At 40.6% G+C, this 15,254-nt stretch overlaps 1 protein-coding gene across 1 annotated transcript in view; it reads left to right on the top strand.

Moving 5' to 3' along the window:
- Positions 1–15,254, top strand: part of LOC117493999 (dihydropyridine-sensitive L-type skeletal muscle calcium channel subunit alpha-1-like) — a 73,825-nt gene that overhangs the window by 40,201 nt on the left and 18,370 nt on the right. The window contains exons 21-26 of the mRNA XM_034144619.1: positions 4,325–4,412; positions 4,500–4,607; positions 4,712–4,764; positions 5,180–5,326; positions 5,493–5,694; positions 13,175–13,333. Coding sequence (XP_034000510.1) covers positions 4,325–4,412; positions 4,500–4,607; positions 4,712–4,764; positions 5,180–5,326; positions 5,493–5,694; positions 13,175–13,333 — 757 coding nt within the window. The remainder of the gene's footprint in view (positions 1–4,324; positions 4,413–4,499; positions 4,608–4,711; positions 4,765–5,179; positions 5,327–5,492; positions 5,695–13,174; positions 13,334–15,254) is intronic.

Below are 15,254 nucleotides of genomic sequence, written 5' to 3'. Positions count from 1 at the left end.
TTGATTCTGAGTCAGACGACGAGGATCTCCTGCAGCCAGAACAGAACCCGGAGCGTTGTGACTGATGATGAAATTCCACCACGGGAAAGGTATGTAATCTCTCTGTTTTTATCTATTACTTATTTATTTGGTGTACGATTATTCATATAGTAAATAAAAGCGTCTGCTAAATGTAATGTAATGTAATGTACGCTCAAAATGGCATGTTTGGCAGGAATTAGAGGGATTATTTACAAAAATAGTGTTTCTTGTCTGTTACATTTACTAAAAGTTTAGGCCAGTGTTCATCTATAGTCACTAAATGTATTGCATTCACACACTCAAAATGGCATGTTTACTGCCAAGGAAACAGGAATTACAGGAGTTTATCTAATCTCTTTGTTTTTCCACATTTGTTTTCATAGTGATGGAGATGAGGATGACATGGCTTCACCATTGTCTACTTTCACCCAGCCCACACCTGCCTCACCCTCACATTCCTCAACTTATTATAATTTTCTCAGGCCTCGTCACCGTTCACAACCGATCGGACTACTGGAGGAAGAAATGGCCATATAACTTCCAGGCTGGTGTGTGGCAGACAAAGACTGTTCCCGTTCCTGACGCTGTGTTGGACTACAACCGAAGCATGGGCGGTGTGGATGTGTCTGACGCTTTGATTGGGTACTACAGCGTTCTCCACAAAACGATGAAATGGTACAAGACTTTTTTTTACCATTTTATGGACATTGCAGTTGTGAACAGCTTCCTTCTCCACAAGGAGCTGTACAAGATGAAGAGTGACCCCAGCAGGACAAAGCCACACACACAGAAGACTTTCAGGGAGCAGCTTGCTGCAGAAATGTTGGAATATGCTGAAGGCTCTGCACCTCCACCACCACCCCCCACCACTCACATGCGGGCCCATATTTTATGGGAAAGATTTCCGTATCAGGAAGTACTGCAGGAACTGCCATGATGCTGGCAAAAAGAGGGTGAAGACACCTTGGCACTGCGTGAAGTGCCAGGTCCCTCTGTGCTTGAATATCAAAAATAATTGTTACCAGGAGTGGCATGCCAAAATATTGTAACATTCAGGAGGTAAGTATAAAGTTTTACATTCAGGAGGTAAGTATAAAGTCTACCTATCTAGAGTGTGGTTTTATTGTATAGTGTGTTTGTAAAATGTTTGAAATAAATCTGTAAAATGTTTGAAATAAATCTGCTCCAATTGGAGTCAAACTTCATTTTGTATGTTTTTTTATTTATTTATTTTTACAACAGTTGTATTTGGATGGAATGAATACCTATAGTGATAATTCAAAGTAATAAAATGATTTTTACAGTGAAAAAGGTCAAATGGAACTGATGGTTCCCAAATTACCCAGAGGTGAGTCCGCCTGGACTTTATTTTTCTAAACCTCTCTAAAAAGGTCAAATGTCACTTGTTTTGCATCAATCTTGATACAGGGTACTTATTATATGTTATAGTTTGGATTCCTAAAGCTTTTAGTCTACTAAGCCATCATTCAAGGGTGGTTTTCACTATAAGCAGGTGTGCACATAACTTTTTGAGTGAGTTACTCAGATGAGTACCAGGAGACAGCGTTTGGTACTCACCCCACATGAAGCGTGGTGTTAATAAGTGCAGTCTTCCTCACTGTCCTCCTCAGTGTCTCCTTCACTGTCCTCTATTTACACTTCTTGCATGCTAGATGATGAAGATGATGAAGATGCACCTCCCTGTCTCTTTGTAAGCCTCCAATTTGCTTTCTCCAAAACTTGTTGCCAAAACTCTGAAGTCCTTGCATTTCCTGAGGCCAAGTTGAAGGATCAAATACTAAGAAATTATCACATGACTTGAAGTCATATCTGATTTCAGAGGTGGGAAGTAACAAAGTACACTTATTCAAGTACTGTACTTAGGTACAATTTAAGATACTTGTAGTTTACTTGAGTATTTCTATTTTATGCTACTTTGTACTTTTACTCCACTACAGTTCAGAGGTAAATCATGTACTTTTCTTCCACTACATTTATTTAATACCTTTAGTTACTTTACAGATGTGGATGAATGATGTGAAAATATAATCAAGTGTTAAATCAGACTTTAGTTCCACCTGGAGTAAATCCACAAGCTACCCTGCAGTATACAAAGTCATTCAAACTCATTTTTAAACACTTTAATGATCAATAATTATAAAACATATCATATACATTATTATGAAATGGACCAATCTGCAAAATGACTACTTTTACTGTCGCTACTTTAACTAGATTTTGATGATAATACTTTTCTAATTTTACTTGAGTAACACTTCTTCCACCTCTGTCTGATTTCAAACTCTTCCATTAACAGCCTGAGTAAGTTTGCATCTGTGTGTTTTACTCCACTTTGTTGTAAATAAAACTGCAGCAGCTTGACCACAGAGCGTGAACGTTGTGATCAGCTGATTTTGCGCAGTTCTCCAGTGTGTGCGCGGGGCACAGAATGTGCACAGGGGAGTCTCCCACCGCAGCCAGTTGACGTAGTTTTGGTACAATTCTGTTATACACACCGACGTTAACAGCAGCCCCGTCTGTGCACACGGCGACCAACTCTGTCGTCCAGTGATCTAAGCCTCTGCCTCCTGTGAAGCTTCACAGGTCCGTCGGTTATGTCCTGCGCGGCACGGCCAGCACCCAGTTCAATCAGTCATAGAAAGTCTGAAGATTTTAGCAGGGAGCGAAACGGCAAAGTGGCTGCTTAATGTCTTTGTTTTTTTTGGACATGTCTAATAATTTACTCCACTGAGTATTGACAAGAAACATGTAGGCGAAATATGTGTTTTGTTTTGATGACCTATCAGGTACGCAAAGGCGCGTTGTGACACAAGTGACGTTACGCATTTCAGATTGTTGCCGCGCATGCGTACCTGCGTACCAGTTATGTGCACCCCTGACTATAAGTAATGTTTTATTTAGGCGGAGATTGGAATTTACATGTTTTTACTATGTTCCATCTGAATTTACTTTAAAATAAAAACATCTATATTGATTCTAACACTTCTACATCCAACTCACAGATGTAACCTTGCTTTGAGAAAAAAGATTATTAGTGTACCCCTTTTAGAAGTGAAGATATAGTCTTTGTTGTGTTAGTGGCATTTTCGAGTCTGAAACCTGAAAAACAGGCTCAGGGCTTAAGAGGTTAAAAATGCAGCTTTGCAGAGTATCTGGTCAGGTTTGTGGTGTTTTTACCAGCTGTGTTATGGCCACATTGCTTCCCTTCTGATAAAACAATGCATTCACTTTTTTTCTCCGCCTCATTGTAGCGAAAATGGGCCCAAATATCACATTGTGTCTTTCTCCCAAGCAGTGGTGGCGTTAGACTTTTTCGTTGTCAGTCATTTTGACGGACAGGATCGTAACATTTCCGTCATAATCCATTATTACCCGTCGAGTCTGTAAACAACTCGTCACTCACTCGCGCTGACGGGGGGGTATTCGGTTAACGCGACCACTGCTCCCAAGCCCTGTTGTTGCCATTTTATTTTCTGTTAAATAAGGTTAGTTAGACCATGAGTTAGACACGAGTCTTCCTGACAGTTCACAGTGTGCCGCTGCCCGGTGTAATTCAAATGTACCGCCGCGCGCAGCACAGACACACAGCTGCTGCCCAGCCGCAGCACCGGAAATGGAACTGCTGGGAGAAAAACTGACTATCAGAGATGTAACGTTATCTTTGATAATATTTCGTCTCCTCATTTTTCGTCAACAAAAGTAAAGAGAGATTTTGGCATAGTTTTTATTTAGTAAACTACATTTTCGTCTCGTCACTTTTCGTCAACGATATTGCATGTTGATTTCGTTACAGTTATTGTTTACTGCCGTCGGTGCCGTCTCGTCATCGTCTCGTTTTCGTCATGGGAAAAAAGGTCGTTGACGAACATATTTCATCATAGTTTTAGTCAACGAAATTAACACTAGTCCGTAGCAGCTCGTTCAAACTCAAGCACAGTTTGCCCGTGTTGCTCGACTTTCTCTTGCAGTGGTCCTATTGACTCTTTTAGTTCTTTTCGGACAGAGGCTCGAAGACAAAGAGTCAATTTTCCCCAAAATGTCGGCTTTCGGGGAGTCCATCCAACTCAGGACTAAACTTTGACAACATCCTCAACGGAATACTCGCCCTCTTCACCATTTCTACCTTTGAAGGATGGCCAAAGTGACATTTGTTTCAAAATATGTGTGTACAATCTAAGTTTGAAGCGTACTGACTGAGGTATCCCTCTTTAAGCTCTGATCTTTAACTTGTTGACTCCTGGATGTATTAAGCGATATCACTGCCTTTGTTTGTATCCTCTAGATCCAGTGCCATCTCAGTGGTGAAGATTCTCAGAGTGTTAAGGGTACTTCGACCGCTAAGGGCCATTAACAGAGCCAAGGGACTCAAGGTATAAAATGTTGATAAATTGACTTGCAGTTTGAAATGGCCTTAATACTGAACTGATTTATCCTCAGTAATATCTCTGTCTTTGTAGCATGTTGTCCAGTGTGTGTTTGTTGCTATCAAGACCATTGGAAACATTGTGCTGGTCACCATGCTGCTGGACTTCATGTTTGCCTGCATTGGAGTCCAACTTTTCAAAGTCAGTAAAAGGATATTAAAACATTTAAAAGCAGAATGTCGCTAACACTGTATTTTGTAATGGAGCTACATGTCTGATTGTTCTCATCCTTGCTGCCTTTTCAGGGCAAGTTCTATGAGTGCACGGATCCTGACAAAATGACTGAGGAAACATGCAAGTAAGAACTTTGTTTTGTGCGTTTAAGCAGTGATGCCACTCTAGGCTTTTATATCAAAAATAATTGGATAACCTGGAATTTAGAAATCAGAAAAGAAGCCACAGATTTGTAAGTTCAGGTTTAACCCTGTGTTTACTTTAGGATTTATTTGAAAAACAGACAGGTGTTCATGCATGGAAGCAAGCACTGTACTCTTATGTCCTGGGAGATCAGAAAAATAAACATTTTAACCACCCAAGACAAAGGCCCAGCTAAAATGATATCCATTTCTAATATCACTACCATAACGCAGTGTGTTCAAATTCTAGCTTTTTCATATTTAAAAGGTCCTGAAATTGTTAAACTTAGCTGGATGAACCTGCAGACAGTGGATCTGACTGTAGCCCTGCCTGTCCGTTCCTTCTGTGTGGCTCAGAGGCTGGTATATAAGGTACCAGGAAGGAGCACTCCATGAAATGGAGGTCCATGAGAGGCAATGGACCAACTCAGGACTAAACTTTGACAACATCCTCAACGGAATGCTCGCCCTCTTCACCATTTCTACCTTTGAAGGATGGCCAAAGTGAGTTCTGAATTGTTCTGTGTACTGTTGTTCCTAATTCTGTCTGTCATATGCTGTATGCAGCATGTATACAAAGTGTAGTCCCCTTTACTTCTGCAAACCACTATTCCCTGTATTCTAATTTATTTCTGTGAACTTCATTTTTCTTTTGTATTTATTTACCCAGGATATTATATAAAGCCATTGATTCCAACTTAGAAGATAAAGGTCCAGTGTACAACAACCGAGTGGCCATCTCGATCTTCTTCATCTTCTACCTCATCCTTATCGCCTTTTTCATGATGAATATATTTGTTGGCTTCGTCATCGTCACCTTCCAGGAGCAAGGAGAGCAGGAGTATAAGAACTGTGAGCTAGACAAAAACCAGGTATGTTAAAAAATACTGGAAATGAAACTGAACATGAAAGCTCTGCCAGCTCAGATTGAGAGAAGATAGAACATCCAGAATAACAACACACAAGAACCCAAGAAGCCCTTTCAAAAATGTTATACCTGGAGGATATGAATAAAACAAAGGACTTTACTGAGCTGACCAAACAGAGCTCACAGAACATTCACACACACACACAAACACACACACACACACACACACACACACATATATATATATATATATATATATATATATATATATATACACACACACACACACATACATACACAAACTTCCACAGTCAAATAGAATCTGCACAAACAAGATATCAGATTAAAGCTGAGATTCCACAGATTCTAGAAGTATTATTATCATCACTGTGCGCGGCAGGAGAAGCAAACCCATACATCACACGACGTAGCTTTACGGAGCAAAAACGGCAAATAGTCTTACCTTTGCTGTTGTTCTGATCAAAAGTTGTGTTCAATGGCATTAAAACGATAAAAACGCTGCTGAAGGTTAATCCATAGGTTAATCCAATGTGTCTGTGTCACTTTGAAATGATTACTGATAATCCATCGTCATATTTATGGCAAAAACAGAGTTTTCATATATTTCATTTTTCATTTCATTTAAAGGTAGGGTAGGTAAGTTTGAGAAACCGGCTCGAGATCGCTAGAATTTGAAAATACACAACCGGAGAAAATCTGCCACTTCCTTACAGAGCCCCTCCTCCAACACACACGAACGCGCACATGACCAATGAGGGCACGAGATAAGTTTGTGCACAGATGGAAGGCTGACAGGCAGGTAGGCCATCCAGTTATTTTAGCCGGGCCGGCTAAAATGATTGGTCGTGCTTTTTACAGTACCACATTTTTTTATGGATTTTTTGTCAAAGCACTTCAGATATTCATTGCTATCGGGATGTTAAGAGCATTCCATGGAATATAACAAAAAGTGTATCTCGAGCCGGTTTCTCAAACTTACCTACCCTACCTTTAATCGTTTATTTGAAGAGGGACAATTGATGAACATTTTTAACAATTAATGCTCCAAAATATAAATATGCCGGATTTGAGCTTTTATCTAATTTCCATCCGTAGTCCCTCACATTCAACATTTAAGAACATGACATTTATATACATAGCAAAAATAAATACATGATATAGCTGCTATGATAGCTACGAGAGTGTATGACAGCTTCCGGTTTTGGGCATTCTGGCTGCGCATCACTCTATTCACCAATGGGTAATATTTAGATGGATTTCATGAACTTCCCCTCGATTCTATTGGCTCTAACGATTAAAAAGAGGTGTCAATCATCAAAATCGACCGATGGGTTCCAGAGATATGGACATTACATTACATTTAGCTGAGGCTTGTATCCAAAGCGACTTACAATAAGTGCATTCGACCAAGAAGATACAAACTTGAAGAAAACAGAATCATATAAGTACATCAGGTTTCATAGAGACAAAACATTTCAAGTGCTACTCAACTAGCTTTAGATAAGATTAGATACATTGCAAGCGTGGTCCTCCTCAGTGTGTCCTTCACTGTCCTCTATATACACTTCTTGGATGCTAGATGATGAAGATGATGAAGATGCACCTCCCTGTCTCTTTGTAAGCCTCCAATTTGCTTTCTCCAAAACTTGTTGCCAAAACTGTGAAGTCCTTGCATTTCCTGAGGCCAAGTTGAAGGATCAAATACTAAGAAATGATCACATGACTTGAAGTCATATCTGATTTCAGATGTGGGAAGTTACTAAGTACACTTATTCAAGTACTGTACTTAAGTACAATTTTGAGATATTTGTACTTTACTTGACTTTGATGCTACTTTGTACTTCTACTCCACTACAGTTCAGAGGTAAATGGTGTACTTTACATGTATTTAATACCTTTAGTTACTTCACAGATGTGGATGAATGATGTGAAATATAATCAAGTGTCAAATCAGACTTTAGTTCCACCTGGAGTAAATTCACAAGCTACCCTGCAGTATACAAAGTCATTCAAACTAGCTGCACCTTTACCAGCTTTGAGAACACTTTAAGGATCAATCATTAAAACATATCATATATATAATATATATATAATTCTGAAATGGACCAATCTGCAGAATGACTAATTTTACTTTTGGTACTTTAACTATATTTTGATAATACTTTTCTACTTTTACTTGAGTAACATTTTGAATGCAGGACTTTTACTGTAACAGAGTATTCCTACACAAGATCTGAGTACTTCTTCCACCTCTGTCTGATTTCAAACTCTTCCATAACACCCTGAGTAAGTTTGCAGCTGTGTGTTTTACTCCACTTTGTTGTAAATAAAACTGCAGCAGCTTGACCACAGAGCGCGAACGTTGTGATCAGCTGATTTTGCGCAGTTCTCCAGTGTGTGCGCGGGGCACAGAATGTGCACAGGGAAGTCTCCCTCTGCAGCCAGTTGGCGGAGTTTTGGCACAATTCTGTTGTTCATACGGACGTTAACCCTGTCTGTGCACACGGTGAACAACTCTGTCGTCCAGTGATCTAAGCCTCTGCCTCCTGGAAAGCTTCACAGGTCCGTCGGTTATGTCCTGCGCGGCTCGCCCAGCTCCAGTTCAATCAGTCATAGATAGAAAGTCAGAAGCTTTTTTGCAGGGAGCGAAACGACAACGTAGCTGCTTAATGTCTTTGTTTTTTTTTACATGTCTAGTAGTTTACTCTATTGAGTGTTGACAAGAAACACGTGTAGACGAAATATGTGTTTTGTTTTTATGTTTTGAGGTACGCAAAGGCGTATAGTGACACAAGTGACGTTACGCAATTCAGATTTGTGCCGCGCATGCGTACCTGCGTACCAGTTACAGATGTAGCACTCTAGAAAGGACTCCAGCCAACAGATTCCTACCAAAAACCCAACGGATCCCAGCGGCTGGGAATGTTAAGCCCTCCCACTATTTTCCAAGAGGGCGTTGCCAGATTTTCAATTTCAGGATTTAACCATGAGATGGCGCTTCATTCACAAATACAGAAAGACAAGTTTCATGGACTTTCAGTTCTTCAGTTGTGTTTTGGTGAAGAGCATTTGAACACATATTTGTTATGGTTTTCACAGGCTACTACAGTATAACGAATAAACATCAATATTTTAGATCAAATAAAGTATATCTAATCATGCACACCGTCTACAGTTTGATTTGTATAGAGCAGGGGTAGCCAACACAGTGCCCGCGGGCACTTGGTCGCCCGCAGGGGCAACGTGAGTCGCCCGCGGGGCATGTTCTAAAAATAGCTCGCCAAGCAAATCCAAAATGTATAAAATACACAAAACAAAAAAGAAAATGTATTTAAAAGAATCTACCCTATGCATAAACGAAACCTAAATCATAGCGAACTCTATCTACTTACTACAACTCTATATCTATCTAACACCCCTCCTCCCCCAATGAATATCTACCAATCACGTTCTTGCTTGATTTGCGGGACCAGCGTTGCAATCGGGAAGAAAAGCAATGTGGCACCTCCCCGCTGATTTCCCTTCTGGCAGAATCTACACAACACATCAGCCCCATTGAACAGCCTATCATGCCAGCCTATACAGCACATGAGGGCCAGAGTTTTACTCTGTGTGTGTTGCAACTTGCATATATATTTATTGCACTTGACGCACACACACGCATGGCGTAATTTCCACCTGGGACAGGGGGGAAATGTCCCCCGCTCTTTTCGACATCCCGTTTGTGTCCCCCCACTTTACAAATATGTTTATTATTATTTTTTAACGCAAGCCGTCATCGCCACGGAGGAGCACATAGCCTCTGTGAGCGAGCGAGACAGAGAGAGAGAGAGAGAGCGAGGGAGGGAGGGAGAGAGAGAGAGAGAGTTAGGGAGAGCACACCTTTATCTATTTAATAGATAAAGTAAGAAATCATTCCAATGTACTATAGGACAGTAAGAAAAACAAAAAACAGTTTGAAAGGGGAGTGATTCGTAAAATAAGCATAAATAAAAAGAAAGAATGCTAACTAGGTATTATAAGATAAGAATAAACAAGTTTAAATGATTTGTTATTGGTGATCATATTCTAAAGATGTTTGGATTATTGAAAAGTATACAGCTCCCTTTCATCTGAGTGTTGAGAGCTGCATCCATCAATTCATGTTGTGCTCAAAGTGCTCCAGATTGATGCATTTAACTTCAACATTTAAAAATAATCTTCCCGGGGGTGCAAGCCCCCGGACCCCCCTAGAGGAGGTGAGGTCCACCCTAGAGGAGGTGAGGACCCCCCTAGAGGAGGTGAGGTCCACCCCCAAATAAAGCAGGTTAAAATAATTAAATTGCATACATGTTCTTTTAGTAAACACTGAAAACGGGTCCCACAGACCCAAACAGCACACAAAGGTTAAAGGTGAGCATATAATAATAATAATAATGTTAAAATGTGCTAAATATATACACTGCAAAAAACTAAAAAAAAGAGGAGTAAAAGTAGCGCCCAACTTGTTTTATTTTTTGAAAGTAGCCCTCACCCTAAAAAAGGTTGGTGATCCCTGGTATAGAGGGAGCTGTGGCTGAATGGCCTGCGATTAGGTGTGGCGCATTTATCATTAGGTGATCAGAGCTGCCTGCCTGCTGTCAGATTTCATTTAAAAAACAGGTCTGATTTTAAGATCCTAAAATAAATACAAATATATATTTGTTCTAATATTGTTGTGGTCACGTGACTTTGTTTAAAATCCAAGAGTGTAACTTTGGTTTGAGAAGTGGGGGACACGAAACAGGGGGTCCTCCACAATTAAACATGTTTCCGATTTAATTCCATTTCCTGACTTTCTACAAATATATTAGGGACTATGGTGTTAAAAAATCCAAGAATAGAACTCCGTTTTTCGGGGGCTCCTCAGTCTCTCGTTTACTCTCTCAACGGTCCCACTTCATTGTAGGATTTCTGCCATGTCTCCACTTTAGTTTGACCAACTGTGTTAATAAGTTATGGAATACTAAATAAATAAGTAATTAGATACCTTACCATTACTGCGCTCATAAAGAATGATAAGAATAAGAATAATGCGTATTGAACTGGTTTCATTAATTAGTGAGTTTATTTAAGGTAATTAGGTAGAAGCCCTTTTTTTATCAGTAACGAATTTAGCAGTTGAACATAAAAGTCAACTGAGTGTCACTTGCAATGACAGTGTTGTGTTTTTATTTTATGAACCTTTTACATTAAAAATGGTAGTTGAATATATAAATATTATTATGAATATGGATAAATACTAGGCTATTTATTATAAACGTTAGTCCTTAACATCTATCACTGTGTATATCACCATTCTTTAATTAAATGTTGTTTATATGCCCACCGGAACCCCGAGGCATTACCAACAGATCAACGCACAATTAACCCATACAGTACATCTCTTTCTCCACATTAAGTGTTAGATATTAGAATTGACTCTTCTTGTCTGTCACATACTCTTTTGTCTGTCACATACTCTTTTGTCTGTCACATACTCTTTTGTCTGTCACATACTCTTCTTGTCTGTCACATAAGTGGCGCAACTGAAGCGGTACTGCGCTAAAGGGAAATTATTTTGACCGGACATTTTGACCGGAGAGATTTAGATTTGCCGGTCTTCAGCATATTTTACCGGTCATAGTCCGGTAATTACCGGCTAACGGGAACTCTGAGTCACGCTGGAGGTTTTCCTTTCAGCGAGGGCAGACCCCGTGCCGGCCACGGCCCCGGCATTTCAAACTGTCCGAAATGAGGTGCTACGATATGTGCACCCCTGGCTATAAGCCTGTCTATCTCTGCTTCAGTTACCGGTGAACATTCTAGTTTTGGCTGCTTCTTCGGAGTCGGCACACACTCAACATCATCACTCTGGGTTCGGGGGTCTTTAGCTACTAGCTTCGTGTTAGCATGTTGCCTTTGCAGGTGCTTGGAGAGGTTTGATGTTGTGTTTGCAGCAGTGGGTAATAGCTTCTGGCCTTAACACAGTTTGCACCTTACCGTCACATTCCTGTCCTTTCTGTCCTTTTTGTGACTGGATCCTGAACTTGTGACTGGATCCTGAACTTCCTGACGGGCAGACCCCAGGCAGTGCGGGTGGGAAACATCACATCCTCCACCCTGATCCTCTACACCGGTGCCCCTCAAGGCTGCGTGCTCAGCCCTCTCCTCTACTCCCTGTTCACTCACGACTGCGTGGCCACACACAGCTCCAACACCATCGTGAAGTTTGCTGATGACACGACCGTCATCGGCCAGATCACAGACGATGACGAGACGGCGTACAGAGAGGAGGTCGAAAACCTGACATCTTGGTGCCAGGATAACAACCTCCATCTCAACATCAGCAAAACCAAGGAGCTGATTGTGGATTACAGGAAGCAGCAGGGAGAGGGACACGCCCCCATCGCCATCAATGGGACTACGGTGGAGAGAGTCAGCAGCTTCAGGTTCCTTGGGGTCCACATCACTGAGGACCTGACATGGACTCTTCACACCACCACCATCACCAAGAAAGCTCGACAGCGGCTCTTCTTCCTCCGCAGGTTGAGGAGGTTCAAAATGGATTCCAGGATACTCTGCAACTTCTACAGGTGCACCATAGAGAGTATCCTGACTGGCAGCATCACGGCCTGGTACGGCAGCTGCACCGACCTCGATCGTAAGGCTTTACAGAGGGTGGTGAAAACTGCACAGCACATCACCAGGACGGAGCTGCCATCCATGGAGGACCTTTACTCCCAGCGGCTCAGGAAGAAATCCCTACGGATTATCAAAGACCCCCATCACCCCAGCCACAAACTGTTCTTTCTGTTGCCGTCTGGCAGACGTTACCGCAGCATCCTGGCAAAAACAAAAAGATTCGGAGACAGTTTCTTCCTGCGGGCAGTGAGACTGTTAAACAATTGAACTGCTGAAACAATTTCAAAACATTCATCTGCTACTTAGTAATATATATCTACTATCTAATATATATCATTCCAATAACTTGTATATAGACTCGTACTGCACTATTCCACATACTCACTTTATTTTAGAACTATTTTTCTTTTTGTATTACTCTTGCTATCTGTATTATTATTATGTTGCATTGTTGGAGAAGCCTGTGACATAAGATTTTCAACAACATAATTACTCTGTAGCTATGTTAGTTTGACAATAAAGAACCTTGAACCTTGAACCTTCTTCTGACAAATTCAAAATAATGGGCATACCTCCACCCAGGGGTTAAATTGTTATTCCGTCTTATAAAACTCAGAGGTCTTGTTGTTCTCTAATAAAACAAGAAAAGGGCTCTTTCAATGCCATAAAACAATTGAAATCCTTACATCATGTTTTAATAACTTCAAATACTTATACTCCATATATCTGATATATGATTTTTATCATGCCTCATCCTTAATATCACTTGTTAACATGTTTAAGTCCTGCAACTTCCTCCACCTTCTTTTTATTCCCTCCAGCGCCAGTGCGTGCAGTATGCTCTGAAGGCCAGACCTCTGCGATGTTATATTCCTAAGAACCCCTACCAGTATCAGGTGTGGTACGTGGTCACCTCCTGCTACTTTGAGTACCTCATGTTCCTCCTGATCATGTTCAACACCATGTGCCTGGGGATGCAGGTATGAACACACATTATGTATATGTTATGTCATTTTCTAGCAGAAGTTAATAACGCCCTATTTTCTGGCATGTTTAGCAGCTTCAGGAAAGTTCATTGAAGATATTTGTTTTATCAAATTCTAACTTTTGAAGTTCATACTAGTGATGCTCCATTAATCGTATTTTAATCGCAATTACGATTTTGGCTTGCAACGATTATGAAAACAACATCATCGAAATGAAACGATTATTTTTTTATTTTTTTTATTGGTTTTTCAGTTGAATTATACTTAAAGTTCAGGGTAATCAACTGTTAAAAACATACTGTTCACATTTTTTTTGCAATAAATGGATGTTTTCAGAGTAAATGGATCATCGTTTTTAATAATCGTGATATCAATTATTGACCCAAATAATCGAGATTATGATTTTTGCCATAATCGAGCAGCCCTAGTTCATACCTTTACCGCTGATTATCAACATGCTTATAGACTTGGTCAAGCTACACGTAAACCACTTCCAGGTCGAGAAATAACTTTAGTTTGAGAGGGGAGATGATGGTATTGAACATAAAGCTGTAGCCCTCAAACAGAACACAGGCATGAGTTCACAGAGTCCAGGTGCTTAATAATGAAGTGGAGGTCTGCTGCATCTCCTACATCCTGTGGGCTCAGGTCTAAGGAAGTGACAGCTAGTGGGACCCTCTCCACAGCTGGAAGTGAGACGAGAGCTTGGATCATGTCCTAGTTAATAGTGCTCTACATTTCATACAGCCCACTTTCAGAAAACTTCTCAGTCTGGCAAAGTCTCCCTTCCATGAAAGATTGGATGACAAATCTACCGTGAAAAAAAACATTATGAAGAAATTGCATTGTGAATGTTTGATATTGAAAAGCTAATGCTGCACTGCATTCCTGGTTGTTAGGGTTGAGATGGAAACAATCCACAAGATGTTAACATTTCTAGGTTTAATGGAGTATGAATTATGGGGAAATGGGAGTCTTAAAGCAATCATTTAAATGTGCTTATTTGTACTGAGAAGAAGTTGAGCCCTGGCAAGAAACACTTTTGTTATTGAAATGGTAGGTCCAAACCAATTATTTTCTTAACATACAGTGACTGTACAGAGCGTTTTTGAAAGGATGTGTTTTGGCTTTTATTTTAAAGGGATGGAGGAAATGGGGGTTGGTTGAGTGGACAAGAGAGACAGGATCAGAGGGGAGAATCCTGATGAGCTAAACGTTTTAAAGTTTGAATGAACTTTCTATGTTAATGAATGGGGAATGACTTCATTAGCTGGTGTAGCAGAAAGCAGATTGTGAATGCTTCCAGAAATCACAACACCCCCCTCTCCCTCCACTCAGTCTGTGCAAGGAGTCATTTCAATAATAATAAGTACACACTGATGGCGCATTTCCACGTGCGTGCCCGGCCCGTTTTTGGTTGCGTTTCCACTAGGCGTAGTACCGGCTAGCGGGTACTATTTCACAGATTTTCTGGCCCCATAAAATCGAGGTTCTTTCCGGGCCAACAACCAGGCTGAGTCGGGCTGAGTATGCTAAACTAGAGAGAGAATCGCTGGCAAGAGGGCTACAACTACAACAAGATGAACATATTTGACCGTGATTTAATTGTAATACACGTTTCAAAATGATGCCGAAGTAACAACATACTGATATCGGTTAGTAAAAACCATGAATTAATGCTTTGACAAGTCTGCAGACAGACGGCAGACGAAAAACCTTTTAAAATGCGTGTTTTCTAAATGGAGATCGGCTAAGCTAACGCAGTATATGCTCCGACCGTCCACACTCACAACAACGGCCTATACAGACATAAATAAACCAGCGACTGTATTCGCCATGACACAGACAGTCTGTGGTTTGTACTTGTTTAACTTTTATCTAGTTTCTGAACATATATAAGGACAGGGTTGCCAAC

Source organism: Trematomus bernacchii, unplaced genomic scaffold (genome assembly GCF_902827165.1).
Source record: "Trematomus bernacchii unplaced genomic scaffold, fTreBer1.1, whole genome shotgun sequence".
Lineage (NCBI taxonomy): Eukaryota > Metazoa > Chordata > Actinopteri > Perciformes > Nototheniidae > Trematomus > Trematomus bernacchii.
Note: the sequence above shows the minus strand (reverse complement) of the source record. Positions and strands in the feature narration are given on the sequence as shown.